Source organism: Echinops telfairi, unplaced genomic scaffold, assembly GCF_000313985.2.
Source record: "Echinops telfairi isolate 266 unplaced genomic scaffold, ASM31398v2 ScPeMD7_3533;HRSCAF=4204_1, whole genome shotgun sequence".
Taxonomy (NCBI): Eukaryota; Metazoa; Chordata; class Mammalia; order Afrosoricida; family Tenrecidae; genus Echinops; species Echinops telfairi.
Genome location: NW_022107432.1, coordinates 24,065,703 through 24,083,066, shown reverse-complemented (window position 1 = coordinate 24,083,066; position 17,364 = coordinate 24,065,703). Strand labels below are relative to the sequence as shown.

The 17,364-nt window shown below is 56.0% G+C and overlaps 1 protein-coding gene across 1 annotated transcript; it reads left to right on the top strand.

The window, feature by feature from the left end:
- Positions 1-4: 4 nt before the first annotated feature.
- Positions 5-16,774, top strand: TAF8 (TATA-box binding protein associated factor 8; the record flags this gene model as incomplete). The annotated part of the gene is made up of 9 exons (XM_030886913.2): positions 5-34; positions 1,093-1,249; positions 2,866-2,964; positions 3,274-3,336; positions 4,520-4,644; positions 8,867-9,014; positions 10,355-10,497; positions 14,739-14,878; positions 15,146-16,774. Coding segments are annotated over 9 exons (918 nt in total), but the record flags the coding sequence as incomplete, so codon positions are not given.
- Between the last annotated feature and the right edge of the window lie 590 nt (positions 16,775-17,364).

Here is a 17,364-nt window from a genome sequence, read left to right as displayed (position 1 = left end):
GGCGGCTCCTGCCGGGGCCGGCGGCTCCGGAACGGTAAGAGCAGGAGGCGCAGGTGTCCCGTGACTTCCCCCTGGCCTGGGTGGCGAGCTCGTACCCACGAATCCAGCGCCGCCACAAGCTCCGAGGGGAAGAGAGTCTTTCAGGCCTGTGGGCTCCCCCTGCTCCGGACTTGGCGGAGGCCTCCCGAGTTGGAGGACCTGTTTCCTGATTGGCTCGTTCCCGGTTGGGGGGGTTGGGAATCCGGAACGCATCCTGATTGGTCCGGTGAGACCGTTTTCGCCTCCTCATTGGCCAACCACAGTGGGAGCGATTCCCGTTTCAAAATGTTTGTTTTCCTGTTTGCTACGTGCCTCTGCGCTGGGCTCCCCTCCCCGCATCAAGCTTGTTTTAATTGACCTTGTTGGCGAAGTGGCGTGCGGGGTGGAAGGCTAAGTGGACGGAGCTTCATGTTTGGGGAGATCGATATAAATTCGGTATCATCCATGCACTCCTTCGATTATTTATGCTGAAGATCTGCTAAACTAGAAAGCACCAAACAATCTTTAGGCCCGGAGTGTCTATTAATGGGTTTATGATGGTAGAATAAGGGCGAAGATAGAAGAGCGTAGTCGTCGTCATCACGTTTTGCATACAGGGACATGGGCTCTTTGGTCATGTCCCAGCACCCCAGACCCCCACCCCACAATTATCAGTTGGGAAGGGAGAGCCATTAGGTTTTACTGGAATTGTAAGTTTTAGGAAGGCCAAGGCAGTCCTTGTAGTAGCACTCTCTTGGAGTGAGGTAATACTTGGAGTTCTGTTAATACTCAGTTGGCCAAGATCTCAAAGTCTAAAGGGTGACCTGGAGGGACAGAGTAGAACTGCCCCTGTGGGTTTCTGAAGCAAACTGCTATGTTTTCGTCTCACGGGATGGCTCGTGGGTTTGAACCGCCCCATCTTCAACAGCCAAGTGCTTAACCTTTGTGCTACTGGGGCTTCTTAGCCTTTTATTAAGCACCAATAAATTGATGTTTAGCAAAGAACTTTGTATGCCATGCGCTGCGTGCACCTTGTCCTGTGGTTAACCATCTCCCTGGGCTGCTGCTTGACAGAGATCGGGAAGTAAACAGTCCACTAACCCAGCCGATAACTACCATCTGGCCCGGAGGCGAACTCTGCAAGTGGTGGTGAGCTCCTTACTGACCGAAGCAGGGTTCGAAAGTGCCGAGAAAGCGTCCGTGGAAACGCTCACAGAGATGCTGCAGAGCTGTGAGTACTGGGAAGTGGCCTTAGGTCCTCTCTGCGTCATCCCCTGCCTTGGTTCTGAGTCCTGCCTTGTGACCCTGTGAGAGAATGTCAGAAAATGTCGAGCCTAGGAAAGTGGTTCACAGGTGTTGGAAATCACCTGGACCTGGGTATAAAGCATCACTCTGCCACTTACTAGCCGGCAGATGTCACTAGACGCGGTTTTTTATTTTATACACATACACAGAGAGAGAGAGAAATATTTGCCACAGTGGAGCATAGCACCGCACAAGCACTCATTCCATTATCCGTCAAAGGCTCATTGTCCTCATGGGTCATGTCTGCCTCTGCATGAGAGGATGACAGTCAAAGAAGGAAAGAGAGTTTGAGTTTTTCAACAGTTCTGTTGACGCTTCATCCACATGTCAGACATTTCAACAGTTCAGTCATATCAAGAGTTGTACTGTTACCAACCACAATCAAATCTAGAACATTTTCTTCTTGTACTCATTGGAGTTTTAATTTTATGAAAATAGCTTTGACCTCGTGAACTTTTGAAAGCGTTTCAGGGACTCACAGCGGTTCCCAGATGGTTTGGTAACTTTTTTTCCCCCGCTAAAGGAACTGACTGAGAATTCCCAAAAGGCAAGAATTCTGTTCTTAAAAAGATCTTGGAATTTTGAGTTTAAAAAGGTCTCCCTGGATGTATTCCTCTCTCAAAAGCACCACACGAGAGAGCTTTTTGCCCTGAGAGGAAGTGGCTGCCGTTGAAGGTGCTGCTGCTGTGGAGGAAAGCTATGAGGATTAGCTGTGAAAGGTGTGGAGATGGTATTTAAGGGCCTGCGCTGGACGCACCAAGGGGCCCCAGACGAGTAAGGCCCCTGGAACTCGGATGAGGACTTCAGCCCGAGGCTGGGGTGGCTTATGCTGAAGGGCTGGTTGAGACGTAGGCACCTGCTTGTCCTCAGGCACTGGACATGGAAGTTGTGGGACTGTTTGCTGCCTGACTAACCCCGGGTTCCGCTGAGCCCGGTCTTAGACGGCTGCCTGTGGGTGGTTGGCTGCAGTGCTGTGCACATCCTTGGTTATTCCCAGAGCTCCCAGCCGAAGCGCAGGCAACCAAAGGAGGAAGATACTTCCTCTGCTGCCTGGTTTATTTCTGGGCTGTTCTCCCAGGGTTGGTGCTACATGTTCCCACAGTGCACAGATGCTGCCCGCCAGGTTGGTGCTTGGGGACTTGCTCGGTAGTGTGGGGAGTTGGTGGTGGATCTTCAGTTAGGGCCTCTTCCCTTACTTGTTTTCATCTTCTGAACCACCAGGCCCCGACGTCCGTCAGCAAGGCCTTACTCAGCATGCCTTACTCGTCTGGGGCCCCTTTGTGCGTCCAGTGAGAGCTGAGACCTTCCCCAGGGAAAGACAGTTGTGTGGGTGTGTGATAGCACCGCTGCCCGGCATCCCTAGAACCTCCTTCCACCACGGCCAAAGCCCATGCGTGGAGCCCGGCCTCCTAAACTCAACATGCTTGCTTCCTGCAGAGAAATGCTAGCATGACTGTTCGTTAGCGTCTCCCCTTCAGGCGCAAGAAAAACACAAATCCGTTCACCAGAAAACAAGACTTTGTACCTTTGGTCCCTTCTTAGACATTTCGGAAATCGGGAGGAGTGCCAAGTCTTACTGCGAGCACACGGCCAGGACGCAGCCCACGCTGTCGGATATCGTGGTCACCCTCGTGGAGATGGGTGAGTAAAGTGTCCAGGGCCCAGGTCCTCTCGGCAACCTAGTCAGAGTCACAAGAGAAGGAGGAACCGCCCCTGTTGGCCGTGTCAGCTCAATGGCCTTGCGTCAGCGTTTTTTACTTTTAAGCTTTCAGGCGTGATGGAGAGAAGATTCCCCTGAGAGGCCACCCCGACTCTGTGGAGGGTTCTGTTGGAGCTTCTCTTGAGAGGCGGACCAAGAGAGAGTTGGGAGTTTTCCCGACCACGTAGCTCTCATTTCCATGTTCCGTATCCGGTGGTCTGGATAGCGAGTCCTCTTTCCCTGTCCCTTAGGTTTCAACGTGGACACGCTCCCTGCTTATGCGAAACGGTCCCAGAGGATGGTCATCACTGCCCGTAAGTGGTTTCGAACTGAACTGCCCAGCAGCGCCCTGGGGGTGTAGTGCTTACAAGTTGGGCTGCTAACCACAAGGTCAGCAGTTCAACACCACCACCTACTCCGGGGGAGAAAGATGAGGCTGTCTACTCCCATAGAGTTACAGCCTCAGAAACCCACAGGGTCGCTGTGAGTCGAAAGGACTCGATGGCAGTGAGTTTGGCACTCGGCTCAGGCTCGTGGGATGGGTTGATTGAGAGGGCAGGGGAGGTTGGGTCACTCCTTGTTGGTTGCAGACTCCCTTCCCGCTTCCAAGCTGCCTGTCACCGTCTTCAAAGGGGCAAAATAAGATCCCGCCGAGACGCGGAGTCAGCAGAAGGAGGCCCGTCTCTGAGCTGCTGCAGTGGTTCTTGTGCCTTAAGTCCCCGAAGAACAATCAGTGCTGTGTGGAAAACGGGGGTGTCCTTGTTCTTCCTTAGATTGGGGGGGTCAACAAAGTGTGCCCTGTGGGGGGCCGAGCCCAGCTGCTCTGTTTTCACAAATCAAGTTTTATTGACGCGCAGCCATCTCGCTGGTTTCCTTGTGCTCCGTGCCAGCTGTCAGCAGCTTTGACAGAGCCTCTGGCCTGTGAGGCTTACACTCTCTGAACTCTCTCCCTTTCCCTGGAAAGCTTGCTGAGCAAGCTGAGCAGGGACGGGCTCAGCTAGATACCTCCAGAGAAGCAGCTGGGTGTCTGTTTGTTATAGTTCTTGCCTTGGTGGGGTCTTTTTAGTTTTTGCAAAGGTGTCACTTTCAAAGTCGTCACTTGCTGCCGTTCAGCCCACACGTAGCTTCCCTGGCTCGCAGCGTACCTCTGTTCACACTGTGTATAGTGTCCGGGGTCCTGAAAAGAGGCCAATTAATCTGTCCTCTCCCCTAGCTCCTCTGCAGCCCGTTTGCAAAGGGGACGTCAGCGCAGTCGCCGCCGCCTACCTGAGAGTCCTGCGGGCAGCTTGCTGTGGGTGGGAGCGCCAGCCTGCGACCCCTGACCTCCTCAGGACCTTGAGCTACTCAAGGCCCTTTCTGCAGAGCAACTCAGAAGCCCCTTAGTCCCAAGCTGGAGGCCCAGCATCCACGTTGAGGAAAGGCGGGTTTGGGCAGAGACCGCAGCTGTGGACAGTGGGGCCGTGGGTGGAGGAGTAACTGGTTGTGACTCTGTTGCAGCTCCAGTGACCAATCAGCCAGTGACCCCCAAGGCCCTCACAGCGGGGCAGAACCGGCCGCACCCGCCACACATCCCCAGCCACTTCCCCGAGTTCCCGGACCCCCACACCTACATCAAAACTCCGGTGAGTGACGAGGCAGGGGTGGTGGTGGGGGTGATGGGAGGGCTGTGACCGACGCCAAGCAGAGTCAGTTCCTGCTGATTCTCAGACTGCAGCCCCAAAGCATGCGTGTGGGTGAAAGAGCTGTCAGGCACTGGGGCTGTCTCAAGGAGAATGAGTCATCTCTCAGACGGGCTGATGAGAATTAAGTTTAACAAAGAAATGGAAGTGGAGCCCGGTCGTACCTCTCCCACAAAACCACAGAAACCACGGGCCATGTTCAACAACACTGGGAGTACCGTCCACAGATGGGCTCGAGGGAATTATTGGGTGTGCTCCTCTGGAATTTTCAGACTTTCCATCGTTGTTTTTTAAAACAAGGGGGACCCCTGAGGCCATGACCCGGAGACCCCCTTTATTACTTACTTATTTATTTAAAGATCATGTTGTTGTTGTTAAATCATTTTGCTGAGGGCTCTTACCACCTCCATCCATGCATCCATTGTGTCAAGCACATTTGTACATATGTCGCCCTCATCCTTCTCTAAACGTTTTCTACCTGAGCCTTTGGTATCAGCTCATTTTTTCCCCTCCCGAACCCTTGATAATTTATAAATTATTATTTTTCCATGTCTTACACTGACAGATGTCTCCCTTCACGCACCTTTCTGTTGCCCATCCCCCAGGGAGAGGGTTATATGTAGATCATTGTGATCAGCTCCCTCTTTCTCCCCCCACCTTCCCCATCCACCACTTGGTATTGCTACTCTCATTTTTGGTCCCGAGGGGTTTATCTGTTCTGGATTCCCTGTGTTTCCAGCTCTTACCTGTACCAGTATACAAGCTCTGGTCTAGCCAGATTTGTAAGGTAGAATTGGGATCATGATAGTGGGGGGAGGAAGCATTAAAGAACTAGAAGAAAGTTGTATGTTTTATTGGTGCTACCCTGCATCACAGTTCTTTATTTTCTTGCATTACAGCTTTTACAACATTCCACACATCAATTGCATTAAGCACATATGTGCATAGGTTGCTATCATTTTCTAAACATTTATTTTCTGTTTGAGCCCTTGGTATCAGCTCCTCTTCCGCCCCCCCCCATGGCCCCTTGATAAATGATAAACTATTATTTTCATGTCTTACACCGACCACTGTCTCCCTTCCCCCACGGTTTCTGTTATTCAGGGGTGGGGCTGGGGCAGGCTGGTTGTGTGTCAATCGTTGCGAGCAGTTCCCCCTTCCTCCCCAACTTTCCCTACCCTCCAGGTACCACTATTCCCATTCCCGTGCCTGAGGGCTTTAGCCGGCCTGGATCCCGTGTGCTGTGAGCTCTCATCTGGGCCTGTGCCCATGCTCCAGGGTAGCCCGCAGGGAAGGCGGGACTGGGGTCATGATAGTGAGGAAGCCTCAGAGAACCAGAGGAATAGTGTGTGTTTCATCGGTGCTGTGCTGCGCCCCGGTCGACTCGTCTCTTCCTTGTGACCCTTCCTTCTGTGAGGGGCTGTCCCATTGTCTGCAGATGGGTTTGGGGTCTCTGCTCTGAACCCCCTCGTTCTCAGCAATGTGGTTCTTGTTTGTTTGTTTGAGGTCTTCTGATGCCTGTTACCTGATGATCACACTGTCTGGTGTGCTTCTTCCATGTGGGCTTGTTGCTTCTCTGCTAGATGGCTGCTCATTTAGCTTCAAGCCTTTAAGACCCCAGATGCTATATCTTTTGATAGTCTAGCAACATCAGCTCTCTTCACCACATTTGCTTGTTTACCCATTTTGTCTTAAGCGATCTGCCGGAAGGGTGAGCATCACAGAGTGCCAGGTTGTTAGACTGCCAGAGTGTTCTTGCATTGAGGGAGGGTTTGATCAGAGGCCCAAAGTCCATGTACTGCCTCAGTGTTGCCATATAAATATATGTGCATAGGCCTATACCTCTATGTTTACGAATTAATCTATTTACCTATATACACACCCGAGTTTAGAGAAACCATTTAAATCTGGACCTGAACCCACTCCCAGAGATCACCTTGGAGCCCAACAACCCACAGGCCCATCCAGTGAACAGGAGCTCTCGTGAGGAGCAATCTCCTCAAAGCACCAACTGTACAAGAGCCAAAGGGCAGCATGTGCCCAAGAACAGAGTTCAGGAGTCAGGGACGATGGGCAGGTGGGAGGGGGGAACCCAGGAGGGAGCGGCCCGAGTGCTGTCAACAGTGAGGGGTTGAAATAAACACCGGGAAACACAGTGTGCGTGCATTGTTGAATGGGGGAACTGACAGTGTGCATTATTGAATGGGGAACTGATTGGCTCTGTAAATGTTCACCCACACCACAATAAAATGTTCCAAGTAAATAAAAGTTAAAAGGAAACAAGCCTGCCGCCCTGGAATGGGTTTTGACTCCCAGCGTCCCAGTGTAAGGTTTCCGAGGCTGTGAATCTTTATGGGAGCAAATAGCCTCAGATTTCTTCCACAGAGCAGCTTGCAGGTTTGAACTGCCAACCTTGGCGCTCATCGGTCCAGCGCTTAGCCGACAGCGCCGCACTTTAAAAACACTTCACTAGTCGTGTGAGAGACGCCCTGGTCGTGTTATGGGTTGCATGTTTGGCTGCTAGCCACAGGCTCAGCAGTTTGAAACCACCAGCTGCTCCTCGGGAGAAGAAGGGGGCCTTCTGCTCCCGTCAAGGTGTGCAGCCTCAGAATGCCCGAGGGCCAGCTCACCCCGTCCACAGGGCTGACTTGCTGGCAGTGAGCTTGGGGTTTTGTTTTGGTTTTTAAAGGTCTTGCAGTGGAACGCTAAGTCTGAGCGAGGACGGGTGAAGTAGTGTGCTCCTGTGGGCCTCACTAGCACTTTCACTGTGTCTGGGCAAAGTGCAGTGTGCAAAGGGGGCCCCAGAGGCAGCTCCACTCTCCAGCCCCCGCCCCTCCCTGCACACAGGGTGGAGGTGTAACTATGGCTGCCGGGAGGGCTGTTGGGGCAAGTCCTCCGGGCCATCTGTCCAGACAGAATGCAGATGGGAGGAAAAGGTGACTTAGCACGGAAACTGACCACATGTTCAGTGTATGTTGGCTGCGTGCCGCCTAGTCAGTGCTGACTCACGACACGCTGTGACAGAGCACCGGGCGTCTCTGTGGAAGCCGATCTTTAGGTCTTTTCTCCTGGGAAGTGGCTGGTGTATTCAAAGCACCTGCCCTTGGGCTCTCCACTGAGCGCTCCACCATTGTGCCAACCCCCTTTTGCCAACATTTGCCGAGCTTCATGATGTAGCCTGGAACCAAATAAGGTTAGGTGCCTGGGTGGCACTAAATGGTTTGCACCCGGCTCCCAACGACAGGGTTAATTGATTGAATCCACCCCGAGGCACCACGGGAGAAAGGCCTGGCAATCTACTTCTGTGAGGTTGGAGCAGTTGAGGGGGCATTGTGGGTTAAGTGTTGGGCTGCTAACTGCAAGGTTGGCGTTTCAGGGGATGGCAGACAAGCCTGTCTGCTACTGTGAGGACTTACAGCCTCAGAAGCCCACGGGGGAGGTTCTACTCTGTCGGAGAGGGCCGCTGCGAGTCAGTGCCCACTCGGTGGCAGTGAGTTGTTAAAAAAAGGACAGTCAGTGAAAAACTCGGGAACAGTGACAGTGCTTCCAGAAGCCTCTCTCCAGACCGAGACAAGCAGGGACGTTCTCGGTCCTTGCTGACATGTCACCTTTGTCCTCAGCACTGGACAAGGGTGTGGCCACCTTCTCCGTCGGATGCCATCTCTTTTTGACCCCGTGATGTGATGTGTCACCAGAGGGGGGCGTGCTCGCCCTCCTGTCCCCTTCCTTCCTTGTGCTCACGTTCACACCTTCTCCCTGTACGTCTGTGAAGTCTGCCCGTGCCGTGAGGGCTGGTGTAAGAAACAACCCACCGGTGCACTTAGCAGCCCCTCCATGCATGTCAGGGTGTCAGTGTACGCCGAGGGGACCTGGTGGCCCCTGTCAGCGCCTGAGCTGGGTGCAGGGTAAGAGGGCACCCATCCCAATCCCCCTTGAGGTTAGCGAGTGTATAACAGACCAGCGCTCCCCGTGGCTGAGTACAGGCCTGAAGTACATCCCACTTGTTGACATCTTGCTCTTGAAGGTGAAGATAAGCATGTATGCATGGTGGTCACGCTGTCTTCTTTCCGCCTCCCGGAAGTTGCTGTTTGAATCCTGGCCCCTGGGTCCCTGAGAGGGTGGACCAGGAGCCGTGCGTGACCTGGTGCCCGTGCTCTCTCCCCAGACGTACCGCGAGCCTGTGTCGGACTACCAGGTCCTGCGGGAGAAAGCGGCGTCCCAGCGCCGCGACGTGGAGCGGGCGCTCACCCGCTTCATGGCCAAGACGGGCGAGACCCAGAGTCTCTTCAGAGACGATGTCAGCACCTTTCCGCGTGAGCATCCCCTGCCACTCCCCCGCCTCCCTGTCTTGCATTCGAGAGCCTCCCACCGCCGGGGAGGAAGACACGGGCCTGCTGTTCTTAGGGGTCCGAAGCCTCGTCCTCACATTCTTAGCTCCTTTCCCAGGCTGTCAGGGCCTGTCCCCAGCGAGGACCCTGAGAGGAACAGCCTCTGCCCAGCTGGCCCACACAAGGGGCATTGGGTTTGGTGGGCCTCGAGGGACAGAAGCCAGTGGTTACAGGATCTCCGCGGGTTGTCCTCACTGAATATGGCGCCTGATGTCTGACCCAGCACCGCAGCGTGCCCCAGGGACCCTGCCACTCGGACTCCGAGGCGCTGTGTGCTGGGCAGTCGACTCTGGCTCATGGCCGCCCCGTGTGTCAGGGTGCCCCGGGCTGTCATCTCTGCAGAAGCCAGGGCCCCAGAGCCTCGGGCTGGGTGTGAACCACAGCCCGGTCGGTGCTCAGCCACGGTGCCACCAGGGCACCTAAGGCCGGTTTTCACAAAGGTGAAGGAAAGAAATTGGCCAAGAAACTGCTGCCACCACCCCGGTAGGACATCAGGACGTAGGACCTAGAGAAATGAAGTCACTGGCCCAGGGTCACACAGCTAGTGGGCAGCATGCACACCCCCTCCTTCTGAGTGCAGGACCCCCACCTCGGCCAGTGGGCATGCGCTTAGCCTGGCTCCCAGCCTCTGCCTCTGCCCTGCCTGTGCATGTGGGGCTTTCCGTTCTTCGTCAGTGTTTGTTGTGTCAACAGTCTCCTCCCTCCTCCCCTTTCCTTCTGGGGAAACGGAGGTTCTCATCCACCGAGTGTCCACGAGGGAAACCTCAAGTCCAGCATTGGCACTTGAGCCCATCAGGCCGGAAGTCTCGACGGCCCTGCTCTAGAAATAAGACACCGTGGCCTTAGCTGGCCCTGGGCCCCAGATCACAGAGCCGCTGCCTTGCTAGGGTTCAGGGGTGCTGTCGGCGCTGCCTGGTAAACGCCGGACTGCGACTCTCGTCACCGGTGACGGGGAAGATGCAGGCTCAGAAATCTGAGAGGGGGTTTAATTGACTCGATGACGGTGGGCTTTCGTGGTGGGTGCCCTAAGCGTGGCCTCTGCAGTCACACTGCCTGAGTTTGGAACCCACTTGGCTGTGTTTGAGGAACTTACTTGACCCCTCTGTGCCTTCGGTTCCTCGTTTAGAACCAAGGGTTCTAATTGCACTTACTGAGCATTGAAGCCGGTGGCCCTTGCCTGGCCCCTCGTAAGTGCCCGCTCCGTGCAGCTGGCCGCCTGGCTGGCAGGGCCGTGGAGCAGATGTGCCTCTCTTCCCTCCTGCCAGTGATCGCTGCCAGGCCCTTCACCATCCCCTACCTGACGGCCCTGCTTCCCTCCGAGCTGGAGACGCAGCAGATGGAGGAGACGGACTCCTCAGAGCAGGACGAGCAGACGGACACAGAGAACCTCCCTCTTCACGGCAGCACGGTACGTTCTGCCCAGGCCCGTCTCCAGCCGGTTGCCCCGGGAATCAGACATTTGCCTGTTGCCCCAGATCTCTGGCTTTACGCCAGGAGCTTGCATGACGGGTCCATGAAGGCCCAGGTGTGACCTGCCTGCCTACTGGAGCGAAATCCACGTCCGGGAGAGTCACTCACTCATTGAGCAGATGCTGAAACGAGCACCTGCCAGGGCCAGGCACAGGGCCAGGTTCTGGGGCATTCGCAGGAAACCAAGTAGACAAAGTCCCCTGCCCCACGGAAAAAGGGACCACGATGTAGCAGGAGACAGGAAGTGTGTGTTGTGGGCCTGGGGCATGGGACAGTTGGTAGGGTGGCCCGAGAAGGTGGCAGGTGAGTCAAGATGTGAAGGGAGTGAGGCGTGCAAGTCTCTGGGGCAGAGCTTTCCGGCAGAGGGAGCGGCCGACGCCAAGGCCCTGAGGTGAGCGTGTGCCTGCCGTGCTGAAGCGCAGCCGAGACCAGACAGAGTGGAGGAGAGGGGTCGGAGACTCCTGGAGGAGTCAGAGCCTTGAGGGGACCTCAGTGTGGTTAAACCCCACGACTCTCACTGTTGACATTGATCCCCATTGCGTAGAACGGATCCTCATCCCAGGTGCCCTGTGTTACGACGTGGCTAGTGACTCCATGCTCACAGTCTGGCTGTCAGACCCCCCTGGCCACCGAGGGTGCCCGGCAGACTGTTGGCTCACAGGCGTGAAGGGAAGGAGGCACCCAGAGTGGTCACTAGATGGAGCAGCCACGGAGTAAGGGTTCGACCGACCCTTACAGTCAGTCAGCTTTCCATACATAGCCATCCTTGAACATTGGCCCTCGTGTGTGTGTGTGTGTGTGTGTGTGTGTGTGTGTAAAACCCCTGTTGACCCAGTGGGCTACACTCTGGGCTCCTCACCACAAGGTCAGCAGTTCACAACCCCCAGCAGCTCCACAGCAGCTAGATGAGGCTTTCTGCTCTTTTAAAGAGTTATAGTCTCAGAAACCCACAGGGTCACTAGACTCAGATCCACTTGATGGTAGCGAGCTTGGTTTTTATTTTTGGGTTTGGGTTTTGGTGGTGGTGGTATGTGTGTGAGAAAGAAAGAGAATGAATTTGGATTTTATTCTAAGTCACAGTAAGCCTTTGGGTATTTACATTTCAGATTGTCAACTTTGTATTCCGCACTTTAAACGACTCATCAAACTTCCCCAGTCGTTCCCCCGCTGAATTCTCACCCACACTGAATTCTCCTCCCTCCCTGACGGACTGTCTTCCATTTCATCCTGGTTAGCACCGGTCAGTCCAGCCCAGTGGTTCTCAACCTTCTAGTGCTGCAACCCTTTCATACAGTTCCTCATGTGGTGGTGACCCCCCAGCCATAAAAGTATTTTCGTTGTTACTTCATCACCGTCAGTTTGCTACTGTTACCAATCGGGCGACCTGAGACCCACGGGCTAAGCACCACTGGTCTAGCCATGGCCCTCTTCCCTTCCTAGCTCTGCCCGATCTGCAAACTCAGATGGAAGTCTTGACTGACCTTACCCTGTAACAGTGGCCTCAGGAAACACTTGTCTTCTTGAGATTGGCTGGTTCCATCGGGAGTTTTTAATCAGACAAGGGATGTGATTATATGATTTCTGTTTTCAAACGATCCTTTGGCATGGTTGTGGAAGACGGTGTTTTGTTTTGGTGGTAAGAAATAAATACGAGGGGGCTTCAAAACATTTGTGGAAAAATCGCGTTGTCTTTCCGTTTCGTTTTTCCATGAATTTACGGAGGCCCCTTGTCTATGGGACGCTGGTCTTTCGGGCGTGTGCATCGACCATGCTCGTGCTGTGCCCTCCACCACTGTCCAGTGCCGCGTGCTTCCATCACCCTCACCTGGGACTCGGTCCCCGAGCACCTCTCACCCATCCTCCCCTGCTCACCACGGAAAGCTTTCATCGCGGGGCCTTTGTCTCTCCCGCCGCCACCTCCTGCAGCGAGCTGCCTCAGTGGTCGTAGCTGGGTGGGTGTCCCGCATAGCCTCCAGTCCAGAGGAACCTCACGGCGACCTGTGTGCCCTCTGATGGGGGGCGTTGGGTCAGATAGGGCCTGGCACGTAGGCCTTTGTAAGAACTGCATTATGCTTGCGACTGATGCCCAGGGCCGCGGCCAGCTGCCCCTCCTGAATGGAACCAGATGCATTTGGTGCTGTCTAGTCCGACAGCAGGCCTCTCCTAGTTGCTGCCATTCATAGTGTGCCTACCTGCAGCACCCGACTCTGGATTGACGTCTCCCCTGACGGAGCCCAGCCCGTCACCAGGGGGCACTACAGCACCTCTGGCCTGCCCTTGGATGTGATCTTTCTACCTCCACCCCATCTCTCTCTCTCTCTCTCACACACACACACACACACACACATATTCCAGGGAACTAGATGATATAAAGGAAATGGCCCTAAGCCCCCACAGTCCCGAGCCCACCCTCTGCTGGTCTGCTTGTGTGGGCAGTCCACGCGGCCCGGGATGCGAGATTTCTGTGTGAGCAGTTGGGCGCTTGACCGGGTTCCTGCAGTGGTGCGGCCCTTCTCCCCTCCTTCCCACCACATGCTTCCCTATGAATGTCAACTGGGGTGCAGACCCACAACAGTTTCTCACACCTTAACATACTGCTAACACACCACCAACGTTTTCTTTATTTTAACCGGGAGCCTATTGAATACACGTGAACTTAGAAGTGCTTCCACAAACCACATTTCCGCCAAAAACAAGCCATTTATTTGTTGATGAATTGGGTGAAGTTAAGCGGAACAAACGTTCAGGTTTACATTCGGTCATTGACATGTATTGTGTTTCCGGCATTGACTGCTGTCTCCCCACTGTGACTGCGGTCCGTCCACTCCCTCCTGTATACCGTTTCCACCCTCCTCTCTAGGCCTCCTGAACTCTGTCCTCCGTGGAGCAAGTGCTGGGCTCTTGGTCTCGAGTGGTCCGTTGTTCTGAGGTGCAGGCACCTCGCTAGCTTTCTCTCCCCCCTTCCAGACCTGTGTCCTTTGGCTGAGGCCTGAGCCCTGGGGGTGAGTTCATTTCCAGACCAGAGGGGGGACTCGGGGCCAGAGTCTCAGGAGATCTGCCCGGCTCAGTCCGACCAGTAACCTTGGTCTTTGATTTTGACATTCCTTCCTCTCTGTGAAGGACCTTGTAGTGTGATCCATTTCAGAACAACCCGTGGTGGTCTCTGGGCACCCTCTAATCCTGGTCTCACAGCCATGAAAACCGACCTCAGGGTAACGGAGCTGACGTCCCCTTGGCCCAGCGGTCCCTTGGGCTGTTTCCTAGGCCTTTGATCTTTAGCACTCCTCTCTGGCGGTCAGGGAGAGGCCAGCAGGGCCACTGAAGATGGCCACGCGGGACCTCTCAGACCCTCGTGGGTGTGGAACACTGTCTTTGTGAGCTCTGCTATGCCAGCCCACTTCCGTGCCTCCCAGGACTGTGATCCTGATCTGTGGGCGTGTGCTCAGTTACGTCTTTCTTCTGAGAGGCTTCGACCATCCTGACAGAAACTCAGCCACAGTGACGATCTCCCGAGCACGTGCTCGTCGGGAGCGTGTGTGAACGCGGAGCTTTACCTGAGCTGCAGTGAGTCTGTCCTGTGGGACATCTGCGGTGGTGGCCATGGCATTTTACACCACACTCGCAATCTTTTCTTGCTCTTGTTCATTTCCTCTCCCTTGCCCAATGTTGAGACCGCTTCTCCCCTTTTCCGCTCTGAGCCCTGGGCCAGCGGCTCCTTGGTCTGACTGCACAGGCATGCCGTGAAGAAGGCAGCCCCACTGGGGCAGAGTCTGGGGCGTGGGCTGCGAGTCCCCAGGGCACTGTGCCAGCCCCACAGGCTCTCTGCTGGGCCCGCTCCCTGGTGTGGAGCCAGGGCTTTGGGTCGTTTTCTTTCCCCCACAGGGGTGGGCTTCTTTCCTCCCTCCCAAGGAGTGCAGCGTTCCGTGCTCCCTGTCAGGTCCCCTCCCCTGCTGGCCAGCGGCCGCCTGGCACCTTGGGAAGGCGGTGGTCCCCAGGCGTCAGAGTTCTTCGTGGGCACAGACCAAGGCAGCTCTCTTGGTGGTGGGGTAGTGACCTGTTGGGCCATGAACTTCACACCTGCGGCTGCTCTGGTGTGGACGAGCGGCTGTTCTCCTCACAGGCATTTGCCGTGTCCCTGATGCAGTCCATCAGGCATGGTTTTGATCTTGCCCCGCACAGGACGATTCGGGAGCGGAAAAGGAGAACGCGTCTGTCCTGCAGCAGAACGCGTCCTTGCCGGGAAGCCGGAACGGGGAGGAGAGCATCATCGACAATCCCTACCTGCGGCCCGTGAAGAAGCCCAAGATCCGCAGGAAGAAGTGAGTGTGAGGCGGGCCAAGTGCACGGAGCTGGCAGTCTCCTTTGTGCCTTGGCAGAAAAGAGGCTCGCCGGTGAGTGGGTGGGTGGGTGGGAACCCTGAGGAGATGCCTCTGGTGAGAAGGCAGAAGTTTCTTCCCTTCCCTCTCCTGTGGCCCATACAGTCCTTACTTGAGTGTCCTGCAGCCCGGGGCCCAGGAGCAGCTCCCTGCCTGTGGGAGAGCAGACGGCTCCTCCGCCCAGGCCCCATGAGTCCCTCTTCCTCCCAGGTCCCTCTCCTGAGCTGCGAAGGAAGCCTGGCTCATGCGGGGACGCCACCATCCTGGGCTGGAAGGTGCTGGAGGCATGCGTGAGGGGGCCTCCATCTGTCCCTGTGGCTGAGCGAGCCCCGCCCGGCCAAGCGGTGCTCACCTTGGTTTGGGGGTTCCCCCTGCGCCTTTGGGCTGAGGAAGAGAACAGGGTGATGCTGAGGCTGCTGTGCCACACGGGTGGGGCTGGGGGGCAGCTGGTGACCTTTTCTGTCCATCCCAGAACTGCTGCTTTCTCTGAAGTCTGGAAGACGGGAGGGATGGTGGCAGGAAAGTCAAGGCCCTCCCCTGCTTTGCTGACCACCTGAGAGACCGCCCAGGTTGAGGTTCAGGGTGTCTGGCCCCCGGTGACCTGCAGGCACCGTGGAATGAATTGATCTCCCAGAACCACCTCCTCAGTGAGTCTTCAGCTGGCCCCCCAGCTCCCTTGTTGAACTGACTGGACCTGGTGCTGGCGGGTCGTTGGACCTGCCAGGGAGCCTCCGATTCCCTCGTCAGCCTGTGCAGAAAGTGCCTCACACAGGAGCCTGCTCTCTGTGGGCTATGTGCTTGGGGGCCACCACGTCCCCGCCCTCCTGGGAAACATGCTTGCTCTGACCAGAGCCAGGGCCCTGGGTGCCATGGCGCTGGTCTCCTGGTGGGAGAGCCAGACTGCCAGCAGCAGGAAGCCCGTGGGCTGAGCAGCCTGGCTGGGCTGGAAGACGGCGTGGACAGAGCCACGTGCCCCTCCTCAAGGCGCCCAGGGGCAAAGCCAAGGCTCCTTCCAGGAGCAGGTGGGACTCGCTCCGCCACAGCCTCCTGAGGGAAGCCAGCTTCATCCTCAGCAACCTCTACACGTGGGAAACAAGCGGCTGGGCCAGGAAACCGCCGGGCAGCCAGCCCTCGGCTGCTGTCCAGAGGGAGAAATCACAAATGGGGTCCCAGGAGGAAAAGTGGCAGCCACACCCGGAGGTTCAGTACAAGATGGTCAGGGGTCCGGGGCAAATGCTGTGTGGACGTGGGCCCCTGTCTCCTTTCACTTGCCTGTCAACGTGGTGGCAGGATAGGGGGCTTCCCAGACACTCCATCCTTGGCCTGGAAGGAAGGATGCTCTCTCCGGCCCTGGACCAGATAGGAGTTGGTGGTGACGCAGACCTCCTGCGGAGCAGCACAGCTAGCCGGGGACTGCTCCCGGCCTCCTGGTGCGTGCGGGAGCTGTGCTGGCCCCTTGCCCTGTGACTCGGCTCTCGGCGATTCTTGGTCCTGGCTTTGAGGCGCGGCAGTGCCGGCGTCCTCTGCTCTCAGAAGCCGCGTACCGGGCAAGCCCCCGTGGCACCCCGCTGTGCTGAAGGGCAGGGCGGGCTGCTGCTGGGGTGGCAGAGTTGGCGGGGATGGCTGTGATTCTCCCGAAGGGGGGCACTGAGACCCCACCATTGCTGTGTAAAAACTGTGCATACTTCTCGAGGTTTATTTATAAATTTCTATTTTTTATAACTTTGGAGGATTTGTTTTGGGGGTGGGGCTTAGGGGTGGAAAACCATCCGCAGAGCCAAAGGAAAAATGTATGTATATCCGCACATAGGATCAAATTAAACCTCTGTACGTGAAATAGCATCGTGAGCTTCGCACTTGACTTGTGTCCCACCTCCTATGGGACTAAGTAACCGGGAGCCTTAGAAAGGGTCCATTTGGGAGCCTTTCCAACCCAGACAGAGCTCCAGAGGATCAGATGCCCGGCCGGCCAGCGCCCACACTGGCCAGGCTTCCCCGCCCTCCGTCCCTGCTGCTGGCTTTCCCATCGCCGCTCTCCCCTGGAGCCTTTCCTACAAGCCAACCCGGACTGTGTCGTCGGGTTGGTCAGGGTCAGAGTGGGTCTGACCCGGAACCTTGCACTGTGAAACCAGCATCGACTGACAGGAAGTCCAGGGAGGTCCCCCGGACCCTGCTCCGGGCCTGAAAGCTCAGATTGGCAGCCGGTGTGATTTCTTCCTGGGGGCGTTATAGCCAAGAAATACAGAACGCCCTTCTCTGTACCCCATGGGCACCCCCAAGGGAGAGCCTGTATCTGGACACTTTAAAGGAGGTACCTGCATGTTCAGGTTAGAGGAAACGGCCCAGCTCTTCCTGCACCTTTGCACTCCTGTAAGCCGTGAATGTCGAGGGCACCCTCTGCCCCCTTTCATTGGCTGCGTGTGCAGGCT